The sequence below is a fragment of the Diospyros lotus genome, chromosome 6 (assembly GCF_014633365.1).
Source record: "Diospyros lotus cultivar Yz01 chromosome 6, ASM1463336v1, whole genome shotgun sequence".
Lineage (NCBI taxonomy): Eukaryota > Viridiplantae > Streptophyta > Magnoliopsida > Ericales > Ebenaceae > Diospyros > Diospyros lotus.
Window position 1 is genome coordinate 31,631,715 of NC_068343.1, and position 16,148 is coordinate 31,647,862.

Here is a 16,148-nt window from a genome sequence, read left to right on the forward strand (position 1 = left end):
AATACTTTGTTTACATTTTCACACATAAAACATGGTATAGTTATAACATCATGTAATACCTCATTTACCAAACATGGGATAATATTATTTTGTCCCATCACTATTTTATTTTAATCCAGATAGCCAACGGGCACTAGATGCTAAATTGTTCCTTTATATCTCAAGCATGGTATTTACACATTTTTTGTTTGTCTCATCCATTGTAACAATGTCATTTGCAAGTATTTTACATTTTCATGTTTCTGCTTGATGATACACGTCTCTAATAACATGTATATAAGCAATTTTGACCTCTTTCTTACCTAAGACTTTTAATAACATACTCTATTCTAAATCTATAAATATATTATGTAATTCCATTTGTTTATTCTATATATTTCCATTAGGTGCCTTAGCAAGTATATATCTTCCATGTCGACTTATTAAATTGGTTTTTAAATGCCTTGGTTTCTCTTCTTAATCTTTGTTGAATCACTCTCTCCCCTAGTTTCAATATGTTTAGTCCGCTCATGGAACACTGGATTGGAAACAATTTGTAAGGCAGCCTGATTATTACAAACAAGCTTCATAGGAGACACTTCACAAAACTTGAGTTTCTACAGGAGTTGTTTAAGTTAGACGAGCTCATAAATTGTATTAGCCATAGCCCGATATTCTGTCTCTGCACTAGATCTAGCTATTACATTTTGTTTCTTACTTTTCAAGAAATCAAATTTCCTCCCACAAGAACACAATACCCAGAGGTTGACCAACGATCAGAGGGAGATCCTGTCCAATCTACATCTACATAACAACAAATATTTGTGTGTCCCTTATCCTCATAGAGTAGCCCTTTACCTAACGCTCTTTTGGTATATCTTAGAATCTGGATAACAGCATCCTAGTAAGAATCACATGGAGAACTGAGGAATTGACTAACTACACTCGCAACAAAAGCAATGTCGGGACGAGTGATTGTGAGATAGTATAACTTGCCTACCAATCTCCTATACCTTCCAAGATCTAATAAAGGTCCCCTGTTCCGGCAAGGACATTCAGATCCATTGGGGTGTTAACTAGTTTGTAGTTCACCATACCAGTTTCTTCTGAGATGTCAATGGCATATTTCTTCGGAGAAATTGAGATACTATCTCTTGATTGAGTAACTTCAATACCTAAAAAATACTGAGGTTGGCCTAGGTCTTTGGTCTGAAAGTGCTGATGTAGATGTTCCTTAAGCTTCTGTATTCCAACCTAATCACTCCCTGTGATAACAATGTCATTTACATAAACAACAAGGTAGATACATAAGGAAAAAGAATGGTGATAGAAAATCGAATGATTAGCTTCACTTCGAGTGAGACCAAAGGCTTGAACCACAGTGCTGAACCTGCTAAACCACGCCCGTGGAGATTGTTTTAGACCATAGAAAGACTTCTTGAGTTTGCAAACTACATTGGACTCTCCTTGAGCAACAAAACCAGGTGGTTGTTCCATATATACCTCTTTTTGCAAATCACCATGAAGCAAGACATTTTTAATATCGAGCTGATAGAGTGGCCAATGACGTGTGGTAGCTAGAGAGAGATAGAGGCGAACAGAGGCCATTTTCGCAACAAGAGATAAGGTATCACTCTAATCCAGTCTATAGATTTGTGTAAAGCCTTTGCCAACCAAGCGGGCCTTATGATGTTCCACCTATCCATCAGGACTCACTTTGGGAGTGAATACCCACTAGCAACCAACGAGGGTCCTTCCTGGTGGTAAAAGCACCAAATCCTAAGTACCATTCGAATGTAAGGCGTCAATCTCATCTAATGTAGCTTGGCGCCAACCAAGATGGGACAAAACTTCACTTGTGGTTTTAGGAATAGAAACAGAGGAAAGACTCGAAACAAAGACACTATAAGAAGGAGACAAATGGTCATAGCATAAAAAGTTATAAATAGGATGGGGATTATGAGTAGACTGTGTACCTTTGCGAAGAGTAATAGGGAGATTGTTGGGCTCAGGATCTGGGGCAGGAGGGACCACAGACGGAGAGAGCGAGTCAGGAGAATCCTGGGCTAGAAGAATGCTGGTGTCGGTAGCAGGATGGGAACGATGGTGATATGTAAGAAGTGGAGGAGCCGTGGAAGGTGGACCGAAAAATGGTAGGGTAGGCGCCACAGAGGAGACAGACGGACCCAACGAGAACAGCGGAAGAAAAGAAAAAGGAATAGGCAAAACTTGATGAAGATTTTGTGAATCAGGTTGAGTAACCGAAAAGAAAGATTGTTATTCAAGGAATGTGACATCAACAGACAAAAGATAGTAGTTCAACTCTGAAGAGTAACACTTATAGTCTTTCTACAACTGGGAATAGCTGAGGAAGATACACTTGAGAGATTTTGCAACAAGCTTATCCTGTCTAGGTGAAAAAAAATGCACAAAACAGATACATCCAAAAACACGAAGAGGAACACTATAAAGCGGCTGTGTAGGGAACAAAAGGGAATGAGGAATTTGGTTTTGTAACATTGAAGATGGCATGTGATTGATTAGATAACATGCAGTTAGAACAATATCTCCCAAAAAATTGGTGGGAAGATTGGCATGTAAAAGAAGTGTCCATGTAGTCTCAATAAGATGGCGATTCTTATGCTCAACAACACCATTTTGTTAGGATGTGTAAAGACAAGAGGATTGATGCAGGATGCCATTAGCAGTCATAAATGTAGTAAATTGAGAAGAAAAATACTCAGGGGCATTATCACTACGTAAGGCACATATAAAAACTTTAAATTGTGTTTTTATTTCAGCAGTAAATGTCTAAAAGATAGAAAACAACTCGGACAATCTCTTTACAAGAAACAACCAAGTGCAAACGAGAAAAGTCATCATTGAAAGTAATGAAATATGAAGACCAAAAGTAGAATTGATGCGACTGAGCCCCCATACATCATAATGCACAAGGGAAAAGGGAGTCTTAGCCCTATTATTGATGCGATGAGAAAAAGAATTATGAGCATGTTTACCACACTGACACGACTCACGATTAAACATGGACAATGACGACAAACTGGGAACTAATTTCTTCAATTTAGAGAGTTTGGGATGACTAAGACGATAGTGGAAAAGATATGGGGAAGCGGTACTGGTGCAAGCTACTGGCAAACTAGGCACAACAAGATAATAGTGACCCTGTGACTCACGCCCAACGTTAATTGTCTGCCCTGTGCCCTGGTCCTGAACACAAACAGAGGTAGGAGTAAAGATAATAGAACAATTAAGGGTTTTGGTGAGTTGGCTAATTGAAATCAAATTAAAAGGACTATCAGGAACATATAAAACAAAATTTAATGAGAAAGACGAGGTGGGTGTGATTTGGTCGATCCCTTTAACTGTAGTTTTGATACCATTAGTCAGGGTGACAGTATGCAAGGTATCAGAATAGGTAAGTGAGGAGAAAAGAAGTTCATTACTACACATATGGTCAGTGGCGCCAGAATCTATAATCAAAGGACCAACAGATGAGCCTTGAGCAACACAAGCAACGGGATTACCATGATGAGACTATTGGGTGGTCTGAAACTTCAAGAAGGCATCATACTCAGCTGTAGACATAGGTACCAATTGCGAACTTGGTGGAGATTGAGTAGGACTAGGATCGCTTTGAAATACATGAGCTACATTAGTAGATGATGCAGGTGGAGCAGCTGACCACCATGTTTCTTCTAGCATTTGTCATCAAGACGACCTAATTTCTTACAAAATGTACACTGTGGACGTGAGCGATTATTATTGCGTCCTCTATTTCCTCCTGCGGTGGAAGCTTGAGACACAAGAGCTGAAGATTCGGCTGGAGGAACAACATGAGAAGAAGAGAACATACCATGTGCACCTGTCATATTCAACAACCTTTTAAAAGAGTCCAGCATGGTAGGGCTAGCAGAGTTGGTCAAGATTTGATGCCTGATGGCGTCAAACTCTGGTTTCAGGACGGAGAGAGCAATAACCATAAAAAAAACTTCTCTCGTTGAACAATCTGTTTGGTGCGGGTCGTAGCAAGAGGAAGAAGAGCATCAAATTCTTGCATGAGAGCCCGAACCTGCCCCAGATAAGATTCCATGGACGACTCCTGCTTGAGATTCTTGATATTAGAGACCACAGTGTATAAACGTTGGATTTTGTTTATATAACACTCTTCAGCTTCATTCCATACATCAACACAAGTTTCAAAGGGGCGAAAGAGCTGCATGATGGACGGGTCAATAGACTGCCATATGAGGCTACATAACTGGGCATCAACTTGTTCTCATCTAGCTCGATTAGCTTCTGACACACTTCAGCCTTTATGGTAAGATGATCCGCTTGGTCTTGCCCTTTAAACCACATTTTGACAGAGGCTGCCCATGAGAGATTATTGGTCGACTCTATCAACTTGACAATGGTAATATTGGCTGTCCCAAGATTGGAGACAATTAAGGATTGAGAGGTAGTAGAGGTAATAGATGCCAGAGCGGGAGTAGCTGTAACATCCCGTATTGAGCGATAGGAGGGATCAGAACAATTTATCCTATGGGCCTACGTGAACTTCTCAGGGATCACCCATCTTTGAGCTTTTCCAGCTCAAGCACACTTAACTCGGGAGTTCTTTGCCTACATTCAGCCCAAAAGGTATCCAGCTGGTATTGTTTTCTTCATTCCTTATCCTTGATATATGCTACCCTTCTCTGGGCTGTTGGGGTATTACATTCTCCCCCCCCCTTGAGTACATGACGTCCTCGTCATACGACCTTACAACTGGTTCTAGCTCTCCCTCGTCCAGTGTCCCCGATCCCAGTACCCCCAGCCTCGGGCTAGTACACGGTCCCCAGTCCAGTACCCTAGTACACAGTTCCAACACACGGCCTGGGTTGCTCTGATACCACCTGTAACATCACACATCGAGTAATATGAAGGACCGGAACAACTTATCCTGATGGGCCTACGTGAACTTCCCAAGGGTCACCCATCGTTGAGCTTTCCCAGCTTAAGCATGCTTAACCCGGGAGTTCTTTGCATACATTCAGAGCAAAAGATATTCAGCTGGTGTTGTTTCTTTCTTTACTTATCATCGATATATACTACCCTATATGGGCTCTTGGGGTATTACAGTAGCATCGGTAGAAATCGCGTCACTAAGATCAAACGTGGTGAGGACTTTGACACTTGAAATAGTTTGAGGGGTTGTCGGAGATCAGATCTGGAGAAGCTGGGGAGGATTGACCGGTGGATGCGCTATCATGCGCCGACGCGTGGAGGTGGAGGTAGCAAGTGGCCGCGACGAGTCTTTGGCGGTCGGCCGATCTAGTGGCGACGAACCCTAGGGTTGTGGTGGTGTTCGCAAGTGGTGGTCGGACAGTGGGGTTTTGGTATGGGCAGTGACGGTGACGATGACGACTAGGGTTTGACGGTCGCTGGAAAAAGATACACAGTGACAGCTACGGTTTTTCTCACCGATAGCTCTGATATCATGTGAAAATAATTATGAGAGAAAAAAACTTAAGAGATTAGTCTTTCTTAGTTTGTTATTTATAATAAGCATAACGAGCCTTAAACACCTATGAGCTTAACTTATGGGCTTAATCTAATTACAATTAAAACGCACACATATAATAATTACAATTATACTAATAATTCTAACAGTATGTCTCTTGTAACATGCTCTTTTACTTTTGATTTTTCTTGTACCTATTCTATCTATCTCTAAGACTCTCTGATTTGGGCCTTTTTTCCTTTGACTCTCTTAGAACTATCATTGCCTTATTTCTGACAATAGTAACCATTTCATTGTTTGACTTCTCATTCTACAATCTAATCTCTTTTGCCACACTTATTCCTGGAATGTATTTGTTTTCCACATTTTTTTCCACATTTTAGATCCCACTGTCTAATTCTTGGGCTTCCTTGTTGTGCCATCTTTCTCTCCTCTATCTTTTAATATGGATGTCAATGACCATAAGCCTATGTTGAGTGGTTAGGTCTTTTGGTATAACTAAATAATCCTTACAAGTAAGTGGTCCTCTTTTCTAATAAGAATGTAATCTATTTGGGTAGTTGATAAGCCATTTTTATATGTGATCAAGTGTTCGTTTGTTCCTTAAGCTAGTGTTTGCTATGATGAGCTCATATGCTGTGACAAAATCCAAAATATCTTTACCCTTATTATTTCCTTCTCCAAACCCATAACCTCCATGTACACCTCCAGACCTAGTCCTTTCTCTACCCACATGACCATTTAAGTCACCTCATATAGTGTTCTTCTTTTCTCCATGTATTCTTGTACCAACTACTGTAAATCTTCCCAAACTTTTGTCTTTATCTTCTCTGCTAATGCAACTTCTAGTACATATGTACTAACAATATTTGTAGTCTCTTCTCCTAGAACAACTTTAGCTACAATAATTTTGTTTCCTATTCTCTTCATATCCACTACCTTATGCCTATGATCTCTCGAGTTGTCAAGAAAACTACGAAAACACCATTGCCTAGCACTTTGAATCTAATTTGAATTCAAATACTTGATCCAATTCTTTCATTTAGAGACAAAGCCCATCCTCTTCAGAAATATGGTTTGATGCCTTTTCTACATCAAGCTTAAAGAGAGTACTTGGGGAATTGCTATTGAAGTGAGAATCCACATATGCATTTGCCATTGGCATTGCATCTAGGATTTGAAACCCCACAGGCATTCTAGAGCTATGAAACATGTTTTCACTTTTCTCCTTCAAGACTCCAGCCAGAATGTTAAATAGATTTCACACAGGTTTATAGGTTTAGGGATTAAGCATTCAATTCCCTTCCTTGGGATGAGTGCAATGAATAAGGTGTTCAAGCTTTTGTCATGCTTTGTGTTCTGGAAGAAATTATGCATTGTAGCTACTAAGAATAGCATCTCCTTGCACCTGGGTCCAACAATGTTGGAAAACTGCATATGATAAAACTTCAAGACTAAGGGCCATATCACCATCAAAGCTATCAAGAACTCCTAGAATCTCACCTTCAAAAATCTTCGGTCCTCAAACCCAAGCTTTCAATAAAACTAAGCAATACCATTGGAAATCATGTACACCCTAAACACCACTTTCCCCTCCACAATCAACCAACTCATATGGTCCTTCTATGGGCACTGGCCATCTTGTGAAAAAATTGATATTTCTATCTCCTTGGAAAATTTTCGCGAGTTATTGGAAGAAAACCTGTTTTACATCATTTTCTTCTAGATGCCTTAGGATATATTTTATCCTTCAAAACCTTGACCAATCTAATGCTCTGCATGGAGTCACATAAATTCAATTGTAGTTGGCCTTGGGCTGACTTTTCTAAAATTGTAGAACATATCTTCTCCTTTTTAGAACTTTAATCGGTGGTATTATGTGCTGCTTGTCAAAAGGTTTATAATCAAAATACAACAAAGGTCGATAATCTCATTAATAATTGGATAATATCATCTCTGGATGTTTAGAAGATTCATTAGAGCCAACTGAATGTGCTCAAGCAGGATTGGATACTTGGAAATTGAAATGTAATTATATCTACCAAGTCGCTTACTATATTTGCAATTCTCTGGTGTCATACAAATCTTTGTATGATAACAGTGTTCTAAAATGTGGCCTAGGCACTGCCCAGGCTCTAGGCGGCTTTTGGCTGCCGTGATTAAGCCCCAACCGGCACCGTAGGCGCCGGGCTGATTAATTTGGCCTGATCGGTGCCCAAGCGATGCCTAGCCGCTTGGGTCGGGCGCGGCATGGGCTGCCTACCTACCTGGGTCACGTGTGGCCTGCCCGCTGCGATTTGTAGTAGCCGTGTAGAGATGGTGGACGAAGGTGCCTACCTAGCTGGGTTGCGCGTGGCCTGGTCACTGCGATTTGTAAGAGCCTTGTAGAGATGGTGGATGAAGTGTCCTTGCCTTTGAAGCTCAAGAACACACCATAACTGTTGTTGCTCCAAGAAGCGGAAGAGGAGGAGGCGGGCTCTTTGCCTCTTGTAGGAGTAGTCATTGAACAGAGGGAGCAGAGAAGAATGAATCTGTTGGAGAAATTTAGGGGAGAAAATTTGTGAAGTAGATGGAATGGAAGTATGGAACTCGTATGGGAGACGAGAAAAATATAGGAGGGGGGAGGGGGGAGAGGGGAGAGAGACCAACCACCAAAGTAGTGGTCAAAAAGCACATCTTGAATGGGCAACAGCTGGAAATTTGGGAGAAATTTGAGAAAAAAAAGTCAAGAAAAGTATATTTCATGGGTTAAATTATTATTAATATAATAATTTAATTTGTGTGTGATTTACTATTAGATGAAAGCACAAAATAATGTAAGGAAACAACAAATGTTACAAAATAATGCAGATTTATGTGCTGAAAACAGCTGTTTTCCCTGGCTCCGCCTAGGCGCCCTAGGCGCTGGGCCCGGTCTGGTGCCCGACTAGCGTTTAGCGCCTTTTAGAACACTGTATGATAACTTACAAGCCTTCATTTATGATGATGATTAATAGAGGATTCATTCCTTTTGTACCTTTGGATTTTATATAAATTATGCAAGTGATTTGTAATTGATCTAAAACAGATGCATGCTTATTTTCTGGAAATTGTTTTTCCTTCGCTGTTTCACTTTTTAGTAGAGTTCTTGTAAAGAGTTTTGATTGGATTGAAGAGTTGTTTTGATTGATTCAGGTGGTCGATCAAGCTAAGGATGATTCCAATGATGGTAGTCCTATAGAATGGGTGTCATATTGGAAACCGAACATTACTGTCAACTTGGTTGATGATTTCACAAGGTACATTTGCTTTTAATGTCCTCATGATTACCAATAGAAGTTTCTAAACAGTGTATTCTCTTTACATATTACTCTTATTTGCTTCTGCTGGGGACAATTTGAAATGTGTTGCAATATTTTATAACTTAATGATGCCAGATGGTCTTTAAAGCACCATAATGGGTTGCATTTTGAGATGGAGGTGTCATGTTCCTAGGGTTTACCTAGCGTTTGGATGGGAAATTGGAGGAATTCAAGGGAGTTAGAATCAAGAACAAAGAGGATTGGAGGGAGAATTAGAACATAAAGAGGGAGTTAGCGGGTGGGATTGAGGGGGAAATGCAGACATAACAGAGAAAGAGAGAGAATCAGAGGGGAATGAGAGAGATAAGAGAAGTTGAGAGAGAAAACTGAATTTAATTATCATTCAACATGAACATTCTCTACCTAATCTAATCTATTTATAGGCTATTCTATCCTTTCAGTTGCAATACAACTAAAAGGTACAATAACTGAAATAGCAAAGTACAACTAACTAATACATATAATACATAATTACTATTATATCCTTGGGGTCTTGACAGGAGGTGGGAAGTGGAACAGAATGTCAATGGGAAATTGAGGAAGAAATGAGAATCACTTGAAGAGACTAAGGAAAAGCATAGGAGAGAAAATATGATAGATGGAAGTATACATAGGCAGAAGTATTGTTCTCTCTTCCAACCCCCCCCCCCCCCCCCTCCCGCCCCCCAAAAAAAAAAAAAAAAGAAAACCGCCACCCACATCATCTTTCTTTGAACTTGGTACTCCAGCTAAGAATGGAGAAATCTGATGCATTGTTTATTAACATAGCATGCAGAGGAAATTAGTAATTGATGTATGGGCATTCAGCCAAGGAGGTTTACGAGAGTGTAATGCTTATTTAAAGGCAATAGTTTTGTGAGGTAGTACAAGTGCTATTTTCTAGTTGGCTACCCACCGCCACAACCAACCTTAATCCGACTAGGTGTGATAGTCGGCTACATGAATTCTAGCTTTTCAATTATTTGTATTGACAATCTTATCTTTTGTAATGCCATTACATTTCATGTTATGCCTAGGGTTTCCCACCATGTGTTCTTTAGTCGTCTTCTACTTTTCTTTTCGCTAAGAATTTCTTCTATTCCATTCACTCACTTTATAAGAGCACCTGTTAATTATCTTCTCACATGCTTAAACCATCATAATAATCACATCTTACACATGTTGTAGTTGCACATTCACCACAACTTTCTCATTGTAGTTATTCTTATATTTTGCACCTATTAGTAGTTAATTGTCAACATTTTGAGCCATAGAAGAAAATGGATCTTATAGGCCGTTTGTTGAAACTCCCTTTTTTAGCTTCAAAGTGATTTTATGATCATATAAAATGTTGGAAGCACCTCCAACTTCAATTATCCTACCTTGGTTCCTTGAATAACATCCTCAATAATATCCATTCTTTTTGAATAATTATTTGAGATATCCTAAGTAATTTTCTTTCAAGAATAACTTCTTTTTTTAAAAGAAGCTTTGATTATATTATATTAATGAATAAATTCTAGGCCATTAGAAGCAGTGATATAAACAACCCTAAACAAAACAACAATCCCCAAGAAAACCTGAACTAAACTCAGAATAAGATGCTAAAATCAAAACCCCAAATACGCATGATAAGCTTGAGCCTCTTTAACATGACTATAGTTGTTGCAAACCATTTATATGCAATAGATAACAACATCAAAGGAACAAACACATTACAAATTGCCAATCTCATAGAATGATTCATGATGAAATTTTAATTTGGCAAACATCATCAAGAATTTCTATAACCCAACTACATGCATCATAGGTAACTTGATTATTTTCATGATTCCTGGCTGCACAAATATTTTTCAATACCAAATTTAACTTATGAACCGCACAAGGAGTCTAAACAATATTTGGAAATAATCCTTCAATGATTTGCCCAACACCTTTACAATTTCTGGTATTGTCAGTAATTACATCACATTATCAGCCCCAATCTCATTGATCACCTCTTGCATCAGATCAACAATAAATTTCTTCTCTTTAACTTCCCTTGAATGGTCAATAGCTTTCAGAAACATGGGTGGATCTGAAACTGCCATAAAATTAATTGATGGTCTCCTTTGTGAGTCACTTCAACCATCACTCACAAAACTAGCCCCCATTACCTTCTAGGTTCCTTTGATGGGCTCTAACAATCTTTCAACATGCGCTGCCTTTTCTTGTTAGAGCAAACTTTTTCTCAACAAATTATATCTAGGAGACAAATAACCAGGAATTGCATTAGCAAATGCATAGGGATAAGAACTCACATAATCTGGTGTCGTGAACCTTGGAGATGAGCTAGGGTATGAAAGGAAGATCGAGAATGATAAGAGAAGAATTTGGGGAAGAGATCAGTTGAGAGGGAGAAATCAGCAAGAAGATAAGGGAGGAGATCACCAAGAGAGAGAGAGAGAGAGAGAGAGAGAGAGAGAGAGCGTATTCAATTCATTTTCAGCATGCCTTTTACAGAAGAAGGATCAAGCTTATATAACTTGAACCATGGGTGCTGCCAATGCATATCATACCCACTCTAACTAACTGATTTGTCCTATTCTAGCACATGGACACCTGGCAGATTCGGCCATAACAAACTAACCAGCTGGAAAGGAAATACGAACAAGAGAATGAAATACTAGGACAATACAAGTAATATCCAAGCCAATACAAAACTTGCCCACAAAATTATACGTCTCCCTAGTCTCGTGACAAACTATTGCAACCGTATTACCATGATGCTCTTTTATTGTTCCTTGGGTCATGACATATGGGTTGCAAGATGAAATGATAAACCAGCTGAATAAAACATTTTAGCAATGTGAGCATGCAATTCATTATGAGCTTGCATGTTACAAGCTTTGGAAAGAGAACTACTTCTACCACCACTTGCACTCACAAGTGTTCTCTTTTTTTGATCTAACACTTTCTTATATATAACCCCCTAATGGTCCTCATCCTATAGTCTTTTGATCAACTGCTATGAGGATGCAAGGGAATTTTTTTCTGCTCATTCTTTGCTTTTTTTTAGCTTCATCATCTAACTTTTGTACTTCAATTAGAATTTTCTTACAAGGTGTAACACCTTCTCATGATATTTTTAGCTAGTGAGTTCTAACCCTTGTTATGAGCTAGACTTTTTTTCATTGCAAAAGTTACATTGCCGTTAAATATTCCCTCTCCTTTTTGAAAACTATTAATTTGCATAACATATCTCCACAAAGGCTTTTCCAAGTTTTCCTCTGAATGAATATTTAGTAGCATCAACATTAAAATTAGAAGAAGAATCCATCTCTGAGTCCAAGCAATCTAATAAAAATAAAATACAAAAATATATTAATCAAGTAATATATAATATTATACTAATCAATCTAAGTTTTAATATAAAATAATGTAACAAAAAATGTTCATTAAATATAATAAAGCATATACATATAGTAAATCATGTATTGTTTTATATTACATTTTACATATATTATTTTATATGTATTATAAATATAAAATAATATTAAATATATACACAAATTGATATATACAGTAAAGCAAAACAAGCAGAAATTGGCAGATAAAGCAAAGAAAAGAGGAAGATTGGTCCGACTAGAGGTTGGCTCACCAGAAACCAAGTCAACATGATAGGCACAACACAAGCAGCAATTGGCAGATAAAGCAAAGAAAGGAGGACAACTAGTCTGACTAGAGGCGGGCTCACCGTAAATCGAACCGGCATGATAGGCACAACGCAAGCAGCAATCGGAAGATGCACCCAGTCTGGCAGCCCTCACTGGCTATTGCTGACGTTGTCAGAGTCTTTAGGAGATCACAGATTCACAGTTCACACCACCAGTCTGCTGACGACTCAATGGAAACAAAGCATGGGCTTGCCTTTCTCTTTCACGTTTGAGACTTCCAGTTCCAACAAGACAACTGGTGGGTGAATGATGTTAAATACAACTTAAATGAAGCTTCAATAAGGAGATTGAAGATTCAGATGAAGAAGTCAGTCCAACAGTTGTGTGGTGGCAATAAATCGGAGTCAGACAAGTTGAACAACTGGTGTCTGTTCGTCTTTGTTGTGTCTGTAAGGGGACACATGTGGTCCCCCCCCCGGCCCCGGGTGTGTCCCCTTGAGAATGATGAAATCAGTGTTAGACACTCCACGTGGGAGTGCCTGACATGTATTGCGGGTGTGTCAATGTGCTGCCGTGTCCGACATGCCCGCGACACCGGCATGGCGACCTCTTCACCGTGTCCGTTCTTTATAGTGTGTGCCACGTGCATGAGGTTTGCGGTTTACTTTGCATGTAGGAGGCCCTATGTACAATTTTGCACCTCCAGTTTACCTTGTGCCTTTGACAATTATGTTTTCATTTTTTTATAAAGATTGTATTTTCATTCTAATTAGATTATGATTTTGATCTTTGATATGTTTACTAATTAGGTAGGATTTGTAGTCTATATAAATCCCTTTGAGATGTATAATTAAGCAGACTTTGATTATTGATATTGATTTTGGGAATTGATTTGAGTTCAGATGAGTTTGTTCGTGTGTTCTTGTTATTGGTTCTGCTTCAGCAGGTTTTTGAAGTTCAAGTGTCTGCTTTTATTTTTTATTTACATTTTTTGTTGTAACCATCTAGCTGCCATGTTGGCTTTATAGGTCAAAATGTCAAGCAAGCCATTCCCCTCAACAAATTTATGTCACTAAAAAATTGGACCAACTATGCAGTGAAGTTTAGCCAAATGTCAGGGGGTGTGTTGAGATTACAAAATAATAGTATAAAAGATGAAGTTAACAATCTATCAATTGACTTAACCAGTCCATGACTAGTCCAAACGCATGCAACTATTTAAAGATGGCAGCAGATTCAGTATTTTGTATTATCAATTGCTATGATTTAGTTAATTTATCATGATTTTCATTTCTAATGCTTGACAAGGTGTATTTTTTTTTTTTTTTGTGTACATAGGATCTTTTTCCCCTACCTTATTATGCATTATAAAGGAGTATGAATTCTGGGAAGAACCAGAGTTCCTGATTGATATGGAACAACTTAGTATTTCTTTGTTTATTTCCATCCAATCAGAAAAGAAAAGTATCATGTTTCTTTTTTCTTAAGTCACAGGTTATTTTTGAATTGGTCTTAAATGTAGATAAGTATTGCTACTGTTACTTGTATCATGGCAATTTGACTGACTCTCATCCTTGTAAGTTAGCTTTTCTTCATGAATCAAGGAATACTTCTAATTGTAGTCATTTGCTATGCTTTTGACCTACATCGCCCTCTCTGATTGTTAGTTACTTTTCGACTTATTATCTGATTTTAGCTTCTATTCTGGCAATTAACCAATGGCAATGATGTTTTTATATGGTTTTAAATTAATCTTAGCTCATCATGTCACTATTTCTATGGGATGTATTTTTATTAACTCACTGTTGTTGGGAATGATCTGCAGGTATCCCAAGAATGCTGTTCCACCAAATATAGTGCCTTGTATCCTCCAATTTCTGATTACTTTCTGTCTACATATTACATTCTCAAGTTTGCTAATTAGATTTACTGGATATTCATAATGTGTGGAGCCTCTTTGTAGAAAACTTGAAATTCTCAAGTGTATAAATTGTTGATTCAGTTAAATCTTTTGTAATTTTTGTAGAGCCATCAGCAAATTAATTGCAAAGAAGACAATTATAACTGAGTTGGATTGGTGAAGGCTCAAAACTTCTCAGTTAAAATCTTCATTTTGCCACTTGTCAGTGCTTTTTTATATTCTAGATTCTTAAAATTCATTCATTGGGTAGCTTGAGTTGAACCTCCACCATCTATCCAGAGAGTTGACTATACTATTAGATCTTTGATGGAGTCATAAAATAAAAGAATACCTTATACAAAAAGGAGTCTAATCAACGGTATGTTTGTTGCATTACTTACCATCTGATTCTTTCAGAGGATGTCTAGAACTTATGGGGAGACCTACGGTTGCTGCAATGGTAATAGGACTTGCAGATATGACAAGGCTGTAGTATCTACTTCAATAATCTTCAACTGTACTTGAAAAACCATTGAAGTAAAACTGAATTTTTTTTTTTTCCAGGACTGATATGAATTCTTATAATCAAGAAAATATCAATATTTAAGTTAAATCCTTGTTGCTGCATGGTTTTTGACCTCGCTACCTTTTATGTGTTCTCTTGCAATACGACTTGTGCCTTTGACTTCTTTGGACTCCTTTCAACCTGAATAGAAAGTTTGTGGGGGTAGTGATTATATTTTCCATATATATGAATCTACATGCATGAATATGTAGTTTATGTACCACCCTATTTCTCTATGTTAAATCTGTTTATTGTGGCTACAAACCATGAATAAATTATTTAGTTTGGGATGTTCGAGCATGCTTATGAGATGCGTAGAGAAACTAATGAACCTTTATGAGTGTGCTTGATGTTCGAGCATGCTTATGAGATGCGTAGAGAAACTAATGAACCTTTATGAGTGTGCTTTATCTAACGTTTAATGTAGTGCAGCATTTTGCAATATTGAGTCTTACCTGCAGCAAAATCACATTGGTGCTCTGGCTGGAATATTTTGCATTAGATTGTGACTCATTTGTGGGATGATTGTCTTTTTCTTAAATATGGCGGATAGTCTCCTCTTTCTTTTTTATTATCTCTCTAGAATTGCCAATGTGATTTTATTGAGGCTTCTTTGAGAACTGCTTTTCATTTTGTTTGCACATCTTACTGTGTTGGATATTTTCCTAAGAGAACATTTTAGTTGAAATGGAGGGTTTCTGAAGTCATTGTTTTCTTGACTTAAAGTTTGCAGTCTTGAATATTGAACCTAAAACAGGGAATTACCATCCAACTATTTTCTTCAATGAGTTTTGGTTGCTTAGAGATAAGTTAATGCCGATAAATGACACAGTAGAGGAGTACCCACTGAATCTTGAGGTGGGCCCAATAAGCATGACCAAGTGGCAGCTGTTTCTGCAGATTGATCAGTCATTCCAGATTCATCGTAATTATGGAAGCATGCTTGAGGGTGAGGCTGATGAGCTTAAGGTACCATCTTTCCCCTTCTGATAATTGTAGAAGAAACATTGGGTAGAAATATCTTTTGCATGTCTAGTGAATATATAATGGTAAATTTCACACACCACCCTTGAGGTTTGCCTAAATTACACCAACCACCCCTATGTTTTTAAAAATGTGCTCACCTTCTTTCTTGATAATAAATAGAGTAAATTGACCATTTCCCCCCTTATCTAAACCATTTTTCTCTCTTTTCTCTCTCTTCTTT

At 38.1% G+C, this 16,148-nt stretch overlaps 1 protein-coding gene across 1 annotated transcript in view; it reads left to right on the plus strand.

Moving 5' to 3' along the window:
• Positions 1–16,148, plus strand: part of LOC127803317 (uncharacterized) — a 72,575-nt gene that overhangs the window by 19,926 nt on the left and 36,501 nt on the right. The window contains exons 5-7 of the mRNA XM_052339443.1: positions 8,675–8,778; positions 14,302–14,339; positions 15,675–15,910. Coding sequence (XP_052195403.1) covers positions 8,675–8,778; positions 14,302–14,339; positions 15,675–15,910 — 378 coding nt within the window. The remainder of the gene's footprint in view (positions 1–8,674; positions 8,779–14,301; positions 14,340–15,674; positions 15,911–16,148) is intronic.